The sequence below is a fragment of the Macrobrachium rosenbergii genome, chromosome 41 (genome assembly GCF_040412425.1).
Source record: "Macrobrachium rosenbergii isolate ZJJX-2024 chromosome 41, ASM4041242v1, whole genome shotgun sequence".
NCBI lineage: Eukaryota > Metazoa > Arthropoda > Malacostraca > Decapoda > Palaemonidae > Macrobrachium > Macrobrachium rosenbergii.
Window position 1 is genome coordinate 55,075,073 of NC_089781.1, and position 15,280 is coordinate 55,090,352.

A 15,280-nucleotide genomic window follows, 5' to 3' on the forward strand; every position below is an offset into this window, starting at 1 on the left:
ACACCTCTCTCTCTCTCTCTCTCTCTCTCTCTCTCTCTCTCTCTCTCAGGTCTACAGCGAAACAAGCTCTACCCAAAATACTTTATTTGACAATAATCTAACATAACTGGATTGTCAGCAACAAGAGATGTAATGAAATTTAAATATTAATGTTCACCAAAAGATCAATCATATTACAGTCCATCATATTTAAGTAAGTATTGTCTCTACATCGTTATCTCTCAATAGGTCAAAATAAGGCAAAGTCCAGTGCATTCCCAATGAGTACATCTTTAACCTCTTTCTCAGGGAAACATCTGAAGAAGTCAAATAAAACCCTTATTAAACAAAATGCATAAAACTAAAGATATGGGAATTCCTCCCATATTACTTATAAAGTACACACAATATAATAAATGCTTGACACAAGAGACATACATGAATAAAAGAAACAATCTACAGTTTGGGAAATCAAAAGTGGTTCCTATCTTCAAACAGCAATATTCACAGTCTTAATCAAAAGGTCTTGAACCACAGAGTCATTACTGAAGACTTTTAATAATGTTCAGTGTTGGTCTTCGAATGATCATTTGTCTGATAACTAATCCCTTCACACCCTGGGACTCTGCCCAAAAGAAATGCACATACTAACGCATTTACCGGAACCTGGACATTTTCAGCGAACACGCTCTCGAAGTCTTGTGGCGAGTTCCCACTTCTTGAGAATACCTTACGTAACAATTTTACTTAATTAGGAAACGAGTCAGATAACAGCTAATCATCCCCTCAAGGTTCTTCAGAATGTCTGTAGCCACACTTATTAATCAACATATACTGTGTATTGTGATCCATAAAATACTAGTGACCTACAATCTTTTCAGACGCTTGGCCACCCAAAGAAGTGCTGCCCCGAGCACTAGGGAAATAGCAATTATTAATTTCCAGATTCGTGCACTAAATGGACAGCCACACCCCTGCCAGGCTGATCTTCAGGTGAGGGTTTACTCACACAATGTTTTTGTACATGACAAATACACCACTTCACGAAGAGTATGACAACAAAGGCCCCAATCACTAATAAAGTAGCGATGAGGAGGTACTGATTTGGCACGGGAAAGGTTCGTCTTCTGGCGTTGGAGGAAGTGGTGAAATTGTGGCGATCACTTCTCTTACAGGCGGCACTTGAACAACTTGATGTTCGCCATGAAGATGCTGCATGAAGATACGAGTAGTAGAGTTGAAGACACTCTTGCCCAGGACTTAAAACTCCAGCATGACCAGTCTACACGCCACATCGAAGAGGCAGGATCCTCATAGAAGAAATGTATCCAATGAATCATGGCACTGGATGGAGACATCGCACCGCTTGCAGAACACAGTGTTGAGAGTCTTCGTAGAGGCCAACTTGTACTCATGTTGGAACATTCAAAAGTCACAGTCAGAAGGAGTCTGGTTATGTACTAACATCTTCTCACATCCTAACCAGTCAACGTTAATGAGCGTAAAGATACTACTGTCACAAATATATCTATCATGAACTAAAACACATCCTGACTTATAGTTAACAGCCGAGGATTGAAACTGGTCCCCCAAAAGGTACATAGTCTCCTCACTATCCCATATTATTACTGAACTATTAAAACCACTAGGGAAAGTTCGTACGATATAACTATGAAACAATTTCAAGTTACTGACTGGAATTTCCACAAGCAACCCCCTGTCAGACACACTCACTTTTAAAATACTATAATAGTGATACAAATTCTCCCCAGTAAAAATTACCTGTGAACCATACAGATATGCTGAATTCGTTAAAGTCGATTCTGAAGACCCGAGAGGTAAAATACCTCCAAAAATTCGCCCCTTAGAAGCGGCAACCACTTCCTTAACCTGTATTTGAACTTCCGATAATACGGATTCTCTTCTTTCTCAACATTCAACAAGGTAGTTTGATAAGAAGACAAAACTATCGTAACATCTAAGTCTCCCCCCCATTCTATCAACTATGACCAATAACCCATTTAAAGACGTCCTTAATGTCTCAAAACCCTCTCGCAATTTCTCATTACTATCTCATAAAGTCATCAAAGTTTTACCCTGGCTAGCTAATTCTGCCGATACCTGTTCAATTCTCATCAAATTAGCAATTGACATACTAGTGTGGCGGGATTTTAAAACACAAAAAAACAGTACACAACACTCACCCTGGTCCTCGGTTGCTGGAAGATGGAGTAAGGCGTCCACGGTCGCCAACACAGCACACAAAACCACACAAACCAAACCAAAACAGAAAAACACACGACTCACGAACATACAGCAACAAGAACAGCACACTAACAAGGAAAAACAACAACTCTGAACCAGCACACAAACAAACTGTTTTTGACCAAAAAAACGACTGACAGGCACTAGCTCTGACTCAAAACTAACTCCAAAACCGAAAAATCCTCACATATATTCCACAGACAGACAGACAGCGCCGTAAACAAACTAACGACCTCATCCCTCTTCCAACAACCGAAGCACTCACTAACGACAATTAAACACTCTCTCTCTCTCTCTCTCTCTCTCTCTCTCTCTCTCTCTCAAGTCACAAAACGTTGGGAAATGCTAAATAAAAACAAATTTATTCATCCCTCTATACTAGCAATCGATCCTATGACCATAATGGCTCCAATTAACAATGGTGCAGCCCTCTTACTCCTTTTAGAAGAGACCTGAGAAGTCAAAGCACCTAAATTTGGAAGCCATGTTAAAGTCTCCTTAATCCTATCCTGAACCCTAACAGCTGTAGCATTAAGTTCGATTAACCAACCCCGCAACGGATCAGACAGATTTTGTCCGGTATTCATCTCACCCAATAAATTCCTAAGCACCTGAACTTTATTCTGGGATGCTTCAAGCTCATCCCTTGTGGAACCTATATCCTCAAACTCTATACTCAAAGATACTGCGCCAGACTACAACCACACATCATAGCCTTTTTCTATAATAACACCTGGGCCTAACCTCACTACGGAATTAGCCCATGCCACGACCCCCAAAGTCATGAGCAAATGAAACTTCAGCATCAAAATAAAAACAAAAGAAAGAAACCTGTAAGTTACCAAATCTCGAAACAAGGAAGAAAAAAAGAGAAACCATATATCTATAAAACTCTATGGTATTTTGCACCTAATTTAACCAAGTTTTCCCCTCTCAGATATTATTGCAACACACTAAAAGAACTGAACTCAGACAATTAAAGCTTTGTATGACTCTATGGACCAATGTCCTCCTCAGTTAAAAAAAATTACAAATCACACCCCTTTAAACCCATTAAAAAACGAGGAAAAAAAATTATCAGAAACAACTGTACATCATAGGAATTAACCTTTCTTTTTAATTTCAGATATATGTGTCAAACGAGACACTCCCGTATTTTCATCCTGAACAATCAAATCTATTCCCCTTCTATACTTCTACAACCTGAAAAGGACCCTCAAATTTAGGACCTACACTGAGTTTTTTTTTACCGAGGCGCATGTGCACTCACTCGCAGGAGTGCCTTTTTAGCTCGGAAAAGTTTCCTGCTAGCTGATTGGTTGCAAGTATTTTGTCCGAATAGCATCATTGTTTTCAAATAATTACCAAGTAATGTGAATCGAAACTTATTTACTAACCTAAAGTTCTCCCTCAGATATATGTTTTGTCAATAAATAATGTTAATGAATAAAGAGATTATAAAGTATTGTGATGGTAAGTCTAAATCTAATAACAATATCCGCCGAAGTCAACGACAGGAGCTTGTTTTCGGATGCACGCTGCATAATTTTTTTACTGTTCACATATTTTAACACCAACTGGGATAAATTACACTAAGCATAAGAAAAATATGTTATTATAAACTTTTATTGAATACCAGAATCTACTAAAAACATGGAATTAATAAAACTTGCTATTGGTGAAAACTTCCAGGGAGGTAAAAGGAACAGCCTGTGGCAGCCTGGCGGGAAAACTATTCCAGAATTTTCCTGATTTATGTCATTGCAGCTTTTTCCTGATTTATTTAAGTGTTGAAATCAGTGTTATGTTATTGAGATTACTTTTATGGCTATATCTGCAATTAAATAGTTTCTATGCTTCTTTTTGTAGGTGCACATTAATAAAAATATATTTCACAGAAATTAACAACTTACTCTTTCACGTAAGTTCCAGCAGGCAATGCGAGATAAGAAAACTTTTTATTTTCTTATTTTGCGTTCTGTTCAGGACACACATAAGGTTACACGAGTTTCTGCAGATGTTTTGAGAAGTAAAAGAATATGTGACTGAGTAGGTGACTGAGTAGAAAATGTACTGTACACATATACCTTTTAAGGATTAGTAGGCTATAGGCGTTTACTGTCAAATACCGAGGCGGGGATAGAAGGGAGAGGGAGGGGTATCGTTTAATTGTGATTTTTATGCAATTTATGGAACACTACAGTATCCTCAAACCGAAAATAGTGCTATTAATAGAATCTATGCCTTTATGACAAAATTAGCAAACCCTTTCTATACGGACTTACATCATAGGCCTACATACACCTAGCCTAACTTATATCAAGCATCAGCTACTGTTTACTGTTACTCCTTACCTTAAATAGTTAAGCAAAATTTATTGCAATTGTCAAAAAATGGTGTAAGACACAGACATAGGCTAGCCTAGTTTGAGATATGTGCAAGAAATATAAAGCCATAATAAGGGAAGTACATTATTATTATGTAATAAAAGAAAAAATAGCCTCTTCATATTTATCATAATGATACAAAAGGCTTCAGCACAAAAGCCTATAAAAGATGATATGTATCTGAAAAGTTTTCTTGTCCATCAACATTTGCTGGCATGTGGATACCATATGAATAACTAGGCGTACCATTCTAGCCTAGGTAATTTTATCTAAATTTTATCTAAAGTCACTGGCTGTTCCTTTTACCTCCCCGGAAGTTTTCACCAATAGCGAGTTTTATTAATTTCATGTTTTTAGTAGATTCTGATATTCAAAGAAAGTTTATAATAACATGTTTTTCTTATGCTTAGTGTAATTTATCCCAGTTGGTGTTAAAATATGTGAACAGTAAAAAAATTATGCAGCGTGCATCCAAAAACAAGCTCCTGTCGTTGACTTCGGTGGGTGTTGTTATTAAGTTTAGACTTACCATCACAATACTTTATAATCTCTTTATTCGTTAACATTATTTATTGACAAAACATATATCTGAGGGAAAAATTTAGGTTAGTAAATAAGTTTCGATTCACATTACTTGGGAATTATTTGAAAACAATGATGCTATTCAGACAAAATACTTGCAACCAATCAGCTAGCAGGAAACTTTCCGAGCTAAAAGGGCACCCCTGCGAGTGAGGGCAAATGCGCCTCGATAAAAAAAAACTGAGTTTAGTTTATAATAATATTATTCAACTGATTCCTAACATTTATTTTCACAAAAACCCTATCTCCCACAGCAACTTTAACTCTATCTGGCTTTGCATTGCTCCTGTCAACCATATCCTGAGTTTTCACTTCAAGATTCTTAGCAAGACGCGCATATCTCTCTTTAGCAGTAGAGATCAGCGATTTCACTGTATCATCATCCAATGGAATAGGTAGTAAATCGAATGCGCCACGCACTGGGTAGCCAAACAGCTCTTCATTGGGAGACATTCCAATGGTATCACTAACCATAGAAGTGAAGCTATGCTGAACCTGTGGAATATATCGATCCCAATTTACATCAGTGCCTCCTACAGTAATTCTGAGAGCTTTAATTACCTTTCTATTTGCCCATTCACATGGCCCATTAGCTTCTGATCTATAGGGAATAACAGTGAATTTCCGAATGCCCATTACATCCTCAAGACACTCTAACGTCTTGTTCACAAATTCTCTCCCATTATCTGTAATTAGCACCTCAGGAACCCCATAATGATAGAATATCCATTAAGAATGCAACTGCCACCTCCTCTGCTGTTTTATGCTTCAAAGGAAAAACCTCTACAAACCTAATTAATTCGACAACAACCACCAACAGGTGCCTATGGCCAGAACTAGATTTACATAAATTGGTTAACAGGTCCATATGGACCCTAGAAAACAGTCTACTAGGAATAGGAAATGAACCCAATTTACAAGAAACGACCCTCGATGGTTTACATGCATTACAAACTGAAAAGCCGATAGGTCATAAGTATGTTATGAGTTACAATACACAGTGAATGTTGAATTAACAAGTGGGGAGGAAAATTCTCCCAAAATCTTGTCTTGGAAAGAATGTTTAGCTATCATCTGATGCATTTCCTCGTAAGGTAAAATGATGGCGTCAGGATTTTCGAGGAGTGGGATCATGTGATGTTATTCTGTATGTGCATTCACTGGAAGTGTCCAGGTTCCGGTGGGGAACATGCATTTGTGCGTGTCTTTTGGGCTAAGCCCCACGGCATGAAGGAATTAGGTATGGGAAAAGGGAATCATTAGAAGACCAACATTGAACCTTATTAAAAGCCTCAAAGTTGAGAGAGACTTGTGATTAGTGCTTTATCATTCAAGACTGTCAACATTGCTGTTTGGAGGTAAGAATTATATTCAGTTTCCCATACTGTAGATTGTTTCATCCAAGTATTTATGGTTGAATAACATGGGAGGAATTCCCCTATCTGTATTTTTATGGTTTGAGAATTAATGAAGAATTTATTTGAGTTCTTCAGATGTTTTGCTGAATAAGAGGTCGGAAATGTATTCTTTGGAAATGTTCCAGACTTTGACCTATTCTGACCTTTGCAAGTTGCAGAATATGACATTTATTTTGGCCTAGAATAATTATGACCTTTTTATTTTGTTTGGTGACCAGGGTGTTAGTCACTAGTATTGGTTGGTCTAGAATCATTAATTCAATTGATTGTGAGTCTGAGTTGCCTCTAGTTATGATTTCCATTTTTATGGGGTGTGAAACACTCCATTTCATGACCGTAGCTTTTGCTGAACTATTTTCATTAAATCTGCAAATAAAGTCTAGTTTTGTATCTCTGTGTTTTATTCCAGTAGACCTTTGTTTGAAGACAGATACAGTGAGAGGAGTCGACGAGAGAGAAAGAATGTGCTGACCCAATGCTGGCCATTGCTACCGGAGAATCTTAAGGATGTAACTGATATGACACTGTTCTTAAAACAGATTTAGAAAGAGATTATGACCTTATATGACCTTGTTGTAGGGCATAAAAGTGTGGCAGCAGAGTAGTAGTCCATAAGTAGATAGGTTATAGGTTACACTTCCGAAGAGACATATCTTATTAATACTGGTATTGGCATCTCAGAATAGGGATTTTGATGGTTCAGCAATTCGGTTTAGAGAGGCGCTGTGAAATGCACTCGAGTCAGTCTTTCTCGAGCACGGGTGTCTGTGTGTGTGTGGTTTAATGATGTGTCACGGGGCACAAGGTTTTGGTGTGTTTATTACTGGACTTTAGTTTATATTGGGGAATGTTTTAGGAAGAGGATAGTGTGTGCAGTGTGTTTAATTGCGATATCTTGACTGCTTGTGTGTGTGGTAAAACACGAAAATGCACAAGTGTTTCTTTTCTCTCTCTCTCTCTTTGGTGGAAGGATTTCGCATTGTGGCTGTCAAGCAGGGGCATGCGTAAGTGTTATAATTTTTTTTATTGTTAATTTTAGTGTCAGATTTGAAGTGAACAAAATGGTTTACGGGGGGGCGGTTGGATTTTTTTTTTTATTGCACTGCAACTAATATTGGGTGTTGGCATTAGTGATGTCATTGTGGTGAATACAATATACTAGGCTAAACAACTGCTTCCAGTGGTGCTTGCTATCACCCTGTATTGAATCAGTCTACAACCACCCTTTAACTGCAAGCTACAGAACATAAGACTGATCATTCATCCAACAAGTGATGTTGGGCTAGCAGAACTATTCATTCAGTGGTGAATGAACACATTAGAATAGGTAGGTTACTCTAGGTTAGCCAAGTAATCACTAGCCTAGATGTTACTTATGAACTGTAAAGTTTCTGAGGTACTTAGTACTATACTAAATCTGTATATTGACAGGTACTGTAGTGGCTTACTCCCACTGGTACAATCATCATAAGCTCTAAGCTTAGGCTAACAACCCAACGCCTACCGTAGTTTGTTGACTTGATGCAAGATATAGCTACTACTATTAGGTCTAGGTTCAAATGAAAAGCTTGTTACAAATTTATAACAAAATATAATTAAGAAAAATATATATATATCTAGTACACCAAAATTACATTACAGGCTTTAATGCCTCACCTTACTGAACATCACGTTTATTATTTAAATGTAACTGAAACAGATATATACCTAGTATGAAAATCAAGAGTCCACTTGGTAGGTAAGCAATGTAAACACGAAATAGGCTCTCAGGGTACTCTAGTTAATGAAAATCTCAAACAAGTCAGTCATTGGTAGGTATTACTAAAGCTTATTGCTAAGGTACTGAAATCTCAATGAATATAAGATTTACAAATATGATTCCCACAGCTACCAAGGTCTTGGAGATAGGACATGACTATCTTTTTCGAAAAAAACACAGTCTTACAAGCATGGAAGACTTATCTGTAGCTGTTCCAGACGCCTTCTCCCTGCCGGGAAACAACATTAGAAATGACTCGTGGCAAATAAGTCACAGTTAAATAATGAGATAGGCGTTACAAAATGATATTGTCCCTTCATAAATTCAAATTAGCTTTACAAATTCAATACTTTCACTCATGACAAATGGAACATTGCAATTTTGGTTTCATACTGATGATGACAAAGTTACAATCTCAAATATAAACTCAAGTACAGAAGGGCAACCTCACAACAAACTTTATGCCAAAACACACATTTTTTCATAGAAACTAAAGTTTCAATGCTTCTGCAAACTTAAACTTCACTTTTAGGTTACACGAACAACAAAACAAATCAAGTCTTCAATCACAGAAACTCTGCATGGATTCACACATACACAGAAATTGTGTGTGGTTTCTCAAATCACCACAGTCATCCCCTGAGTGACATGTTGGTGATGTAATTAGGTTGAGCAGAGTTTCTCACTTTCTTCCCATTCTCTTGAAGCGCATGCGCATTTGGGCGTGGTTTATTTGTTTTGTTTTTTATAGCAATCAGCTGCTCACATCGGCGTTTAGGGTTTAATTATTGTATTATATCTGGGGACTGTGATCACTGGAAAATAATTTATTTGACATTTGTTGGGTTACTGTAAGTAAACATTTCTTACACGAGTGTATGTACATTACTTAGATTTTAAACTTTTTTTAAGGTTACCTACGTAGGCTACTGTTTTATTTTGGGTACATAAGTGCGTGTATGCAAAGGGGGAAGCTGTTGCTGTAAGCTTACTCGGCAATTTTTGCCTTGACGACGGTGGCCGAGAGGCGGACTGGTCTCCGAGGTTTTGCGCTCAGCGTTTCTTTTGTGTGTGTGTGTGTGTGTGTGTGTGTGCTTTGGCAGATCATGGATGTGTTGGGGAGATAGGGGGAGATATTGTAGGCTACTAAGGGGAGGGGAACGAATTCTTTTCCTTTCTCTCTCTCTCTCGCTTACCCTTTGCTTGAATCGTGTTTTCTTTACGTAAGGGTAGACTTCTGTTCTCTTTACTTGAGGGTGGACTGAGTGTTTTGGCTCTTGAAAACTCGAAGTTCATCTTGACCTACTTTGCGGTCAGCTGTGTGCTCAGCCCACCTGTTTTTTCCCCGTGGAGTTTTGATTTACTTGTGGGTTTAATTAGTACTTTCTTTTGATTTTTGGGGATTAATTGTTAGAGTATGGGAATTAACAGAGTGTGTGTATATATATATATATATATATATATATATATATATATATATATATATATATATATATATACTGTATATATATATATATATATATTTTTTTTTTTCAACCAACAATGCAGGTAAAACTTCACTGGAAAAACATCACATCAAAGTGATAACAAAGCAATTAGTCAGAGCAAAAACGTATGCTTAACACACTATGTTATTAGATAAGTTTCAATAAGACCAGTGGCCAACGGCTTTATACCTGTAGTTATTGAAATCCAAAATATGAAATTTATTAACTATACTTTAGCAATGATGTATCCCAGGAGGTTGCAATAGCTTCTGGCCAATCATACTCATAACAACAGTAGTAAGGGGTTGTCTTTAGGGTGGGTCATCTCTTGGAGCAAAGCATTAACATGATTATGTACAAATGAAAGAACTGTATTCTAGATGCATGAGATGACTAGAGAAATAAGATTTGCCTTGAGCATCTTATCTTGCCTTTTGATACTGTCTGCTTTACCTGATAGTTATGTTGTCGCCTCTAGCTCTTGAAAGCCCTGGTTTACACATACACCACATACCCACCGAGGGTAGGCATTAGATAATCTCAGACAGCTTGACCTGTTAATATCTCAGATAAACAGATTACGTGCATTTTGTTTAAAAGAGGGTCTATTCCCTTCATATATTATTATTATTATTATTATTATTATTATTATTATTATTATTATTATTATTATTGTTATTGTTATTATTATTATTATTATATTCAGAGCATGAACCCTATTCTTATGGAACAAGCCCACAGGGGCCACTGGCTTGAAATTTAAGCTCCTAAAGAATATGGTGGTCATTTGAAAGAAGTAACAGAAGGTAACAGGAAATACAGAAAGACGAGATCATTTATTAGCAAAGAAAAAATTAACAAATTACTAAATAAATAAATATACAAAAATGAGAGTAAATTATTAAAATACAAGGAGAATTGTTTTAGGGTAGTAATGCGTCGCATCTTTACATGAACTTCTGAAGTTCCAATTGCACAATACCCTCAGGGAGACTGTTTAGTCCAACTGTGTGAGGAATAAAGGACCTCTGGAACTGGAGAAGTTCGACAGGGAGGTACAATTACTGCATATTGGTGCTGGTGTTCAACAAATCTGATTGCTCTCGACAGGAAAAGATGATCAGGGATCGAGTGTGAACGTGAAGGATCTCTGTTAAAATACAACTTATGAAATATTGACAAACAAGAGACCATCCGTACATATTCCAAATTATAATTGCTGATGTTAGGAAACGGAAACCTACACCACAAACCACTCTATCTAAAAGAGATAAATCTCTGACAGAAGCAGACATCCACACCGGAGAACAGAATTCTAGTAAAGGAAAGGACAAATGACTTGAAGCAGATTGCACTGATTATATCAGTTATAAATGTTAGGTCTTAAGTACAATACCTTTTATGTGGCATTTGCTGATGGTAAGGGATGCATTTTTGCTCTGAATAGCTGTTCTGTCGTCGATCTGATGCAGTTTTCTCTCAAAGAAGCCCTTCCTTGATTGTTTTTGAAGATATTTTAACATTCCTCAGCAACAGAAATATCTACTACTTCTGCTGCTTGTTTAGGTCTTCACTGACATTAACATCTAAGTCTCTTCTTCTTTCTGTGGTCGAAGCTTCAACTAGACCTCATCCAAAATTTCTGGATGACAGCTGTTGCCGTTACATTTACTTCCTTCTCAATGTATGCAGTCAGGATGTTTGCACGCAATCTTCAGTTCTCCAACAACATGAACCTTGTATTCTGTGTAATAAACCACTTCCTTGACCTCATATTGCCCTCTACACTGCAACATCAGCATGTTTGCCTCCATTAATAATGACACTAACATTTCTGTCCAACCTTGAATCTCTGGTCCTCTTGTTGTAATGATGCTTCTGGTGTCCTTGTGCCACTTACAAAAAAACTATTTGGCCAGCAGACATGTCTCTTCCAGGCAATTCCTCAGCTTCTACGTGTAATGGTATTTGTTGTGCATCTCATCCTCTCAGTCATTGGTCATTAATTCCTTGAGAATTTGTACCAGTCCTCTCTCTCCTTCCAAACAGTGACTTCTCAAAATGCAAACAGTCCTCTTCTGGTCTCTACTGACATGTCTCCACCAGCAAAAACATCACAAAATTCGTTACATCTTGGGTTATACAGTGTCATGAACAGCTGTTTAGTGAACTCCAGAAGTAAGTAGAGTACCTAAGTTTCTGAGCAATTCCTTGAGGAGTCTTACCCTGCTGGAAACTTCAAGAAGCCCCTCTGCTACATACTCAGTTTCTATTCTAAGAAGCACTACTGCTCCAGGTATCTCATATCAAATCCATTATTGTTAGGATGTACCTGTTGCTCCTGTCTGTCACTAGTAGTGGTATTTTGAGACATTATTCTGACAAATGTTACAGGTCATACAAAATCTCCTAACATTCACAACCACCCTGGCCAATGGAAATTGATGGTTACTTAGGTGATGATCTTCATAGCTCCAAGACAACCACAGACAGTGGTTTCATGGGCCAACTTTATTACTTGGGTGCAATATTCTCTGGCAATAGGACTTGCTACACTTCCCCAGCCACCTTACCCTAAAAACAAGATAAAATATTCTTTTAATTATCTTGAACCTGAAAGTTCCTTCATCCTTGGTCCTTTATTCTGAATCAGTTTTGGTTTTCACACTCTGCTTGGCTAGACTTAGATCCTTCTGCTGGGCTTCATTTAACTGTTCTGCGCCTACATCTGGGATGCTAGATATTACTCTACCTATAGCTCTGGTCATCACCCCTGCTGTCTCGGCACCAACATTTTCCAGATCCATCCCTATATCACTTTCCTTTGGCTTATCCTTTTGTTCATCTGTCCCTATAGCTTTCTCAATCATCTCTGCCTCAACCTGAGCCCATTCTTCGTGATTCTTTTTAATTGGAATGTTTCCAAAAATGTCATAAATAGGTTTATCTAGGCACATGGCATGAAATTCCCCCACATAGTATGGAGTGTTCACAATAATCTTTGCAGTTCGATATCTACAGATACCCGTATCAGCAAGTGCAAAGACCCATTTCTTGTCAGTCATATAGTCCTCCGTTAACAAACTTCTGTGTATAACTGCATTTGTACAGCCTTTCTGTCATAGCACTGTTACTGTCTCCTTGCCTACGTAATTGTCACTAACTAGTAAATATTGGTGTCTCTTCCTCTCCTCCTACAACCTGTATTATATGTTCTTAGTAGTTCAACTCCATCTGCCAGCTTCAGGCTACCATCTTTGATGTAGCGCTCCAACTGGGCATATGTTGACATCTTCACACATCATGGCAGCAATCACCTCCCTCAGTTTTTCCACTAGTGTTGCACTGATTGCCTTTTGCTTGAACATCTGTTGGTCTTTATTCTTGATAGTCACAGTTGTTGGCTAAGAGTCCTTGCTTGTGACACACAAAGCACCTACCTTCATTTGCATCAGTCTGCTGCTGCTTGACTGTCCTGTAGTTCTTCTTCATTGGCTTCTGGCATTCCAAGAGCTTCTAAGTATCACTCAGCAAGCTTTACCATCCCACAAACGTTCTTGGTACTGTTTCCCTGAGGAACAGTGCCATCTCAGTTGCACAAGTGCTGACAAACTGTTCTCTGATAAAAAAGTTTGCTAAACACCAAGCTCTTCTCTACATTCAGTCCAATTGTTGAAATACCTCTGAGGCCTACCTACAAACTGAAGTGCAGACTCGCCTTGTTCTGGTCTAATATGGATCTACTTTCTAAACCCTTCTTCAGTCATATCATATTCCCTCTTCAGGCTATCATAACTCAAAGCTTCCTCACATGGCTTAGTAGGTGGAACTTGTAGACCCTCATCTATTAGTAATGAACTGAGACAAATAGCCAAGTCATCCCTATGCCAACCTTAGCTCTATGCAAACATCTCAAATCTTTCAGGAAGTGTCCATGTGTTTATGCTTCTCATCGGATCTGGGTAACTTGGGGTTTGCATTAGCTAAAGGGGTAGTAGTGCTTACTTGTCTCTCTGGAGTTCCACTATCACATTCTGCTAGTCTTGACACCTGAAGTTTGTGCTGCTGCTTGAATCTTTTCTTCATAAGGCCTTTGTTTTTAAGCCTCTCCAGCTCTCTGTCTCTCTGCACAGGCTAGATCTTGCTGTTCCTTCATGAAATCCCTTGATTTTGGTCCTTCCAAACTCATATATGCTCTCACTGTTGCTACCATGCTGAAATATACATAAACAGTAAACCTTAGGCTAGCAAAGTAAACTCACACCCAGGCACTGACATTTAAAATGTTTTGTTATGGTCGCCAATTCTGTAGCACAATGTTCCTGGTGTGATTAAAATGCAAAATATATATATCAAAATATATTTAATTGCAACATTTTAACAGCGACACAGCTCAAGAGGTAAGATAACTTCTGGATGATCTTTTAAGAGGTGCTAAATAATGAGCAAGAGAAAAGTTACTGCTACTTTATTCAGGAGGCAGGCCGTTTATATAGCGGCGGACTGACGTCACACAGAGGAACACAATAGAATCTTGGTGACCTGAGGTCAATTAATCTCAACAATAATTACAATGGATAATTACAAGTTGAGTTAAAAGAAAATGGACAATGGCTGATCTAACAATATTCTAATACATGCGAAAAAGAGGCATATACAAAATAAGTTGGTAACAGGTACAAATTTACATAGATAAGCATGGTTGATTCAGTATGGCAGATCCTGCTTGACCCACTCCTACTGGATCAGTATAGAAAACGGGTTGTTCATCATGGAAGACCAGCGTAGCAGGGACTTTAAGTGGTAGTCAGGAATTTTCCTTAGAACGAGCAGCTCCTCTCTTGAAGCAAAGCATTAAAATTATTATGTAGAAGTGAAAGAACGGTATTCTTCTTCCTATCTGCATGAGATGACTACAGACTTGAGTCTTGCCTTGCATGTCTTGTCTTGCCTTTTGGTCTTGTCAGCTTTGCCAACCACAGCCCAATACTTATAAGATCACCTCCAGCTCTCGCAAGCTTGGGTTTACACATATATACACACACACACAGAGGGTAGACATTACATGATTTCAGTCAACTTGACCTGGAAATATCTCCAACATTTTACATTAAATTTCTAAGAAAATCATAAGACACGTTCTTCACATAAATAAAATATACCAAAATTTCACTAATACCTGAAACTTACTAAACAGCTATATTCTCAAAAATAAGCACCTGTTCAAAATTGAAAGATTTCTTCTATTCTCAAACTATAAAGCAGAAATGTATTAGGGGGAACTATATAAAAGAAAGTCTCTATCACATGATTCATACTTTGACAGCTTTACAGTAATCTACTAGGAACTAGATCCAGGAAGTTGAAGATATGCTACAAATGGGAATGATCGAAAGGCAACTT

At 37.8% G+C, this 15,280-nt stretch overlaps 1 protein-coding gene across 1 annotated transcript in view; it reads right to left on the minus strand.

Moving 5' to 3' along the window:
* Positions 1 to 8,199: 8,199 nt before the first annotated feature.
* The window catches only part of RasGAP1 (Ras GTPase activating protein 1), a 933,257-nt gene continuing 926,176 nt past the window's right edge, over positions 8,200 to 15,280 (minus strand). Inside the window, exon 19 of the mRNA XM_067084371.1 lies at positions 8,200 to 8,619. Within this exon, the coding sequence (XP_066940472.1) occupies positions 8,547 to 8,619 (73 nt within the window). The 3' untranslated portion in view covers positions 8,200 to 8,546. The remainder of the gene's footprint in view (positions 8,620 to 15,280) is intronic.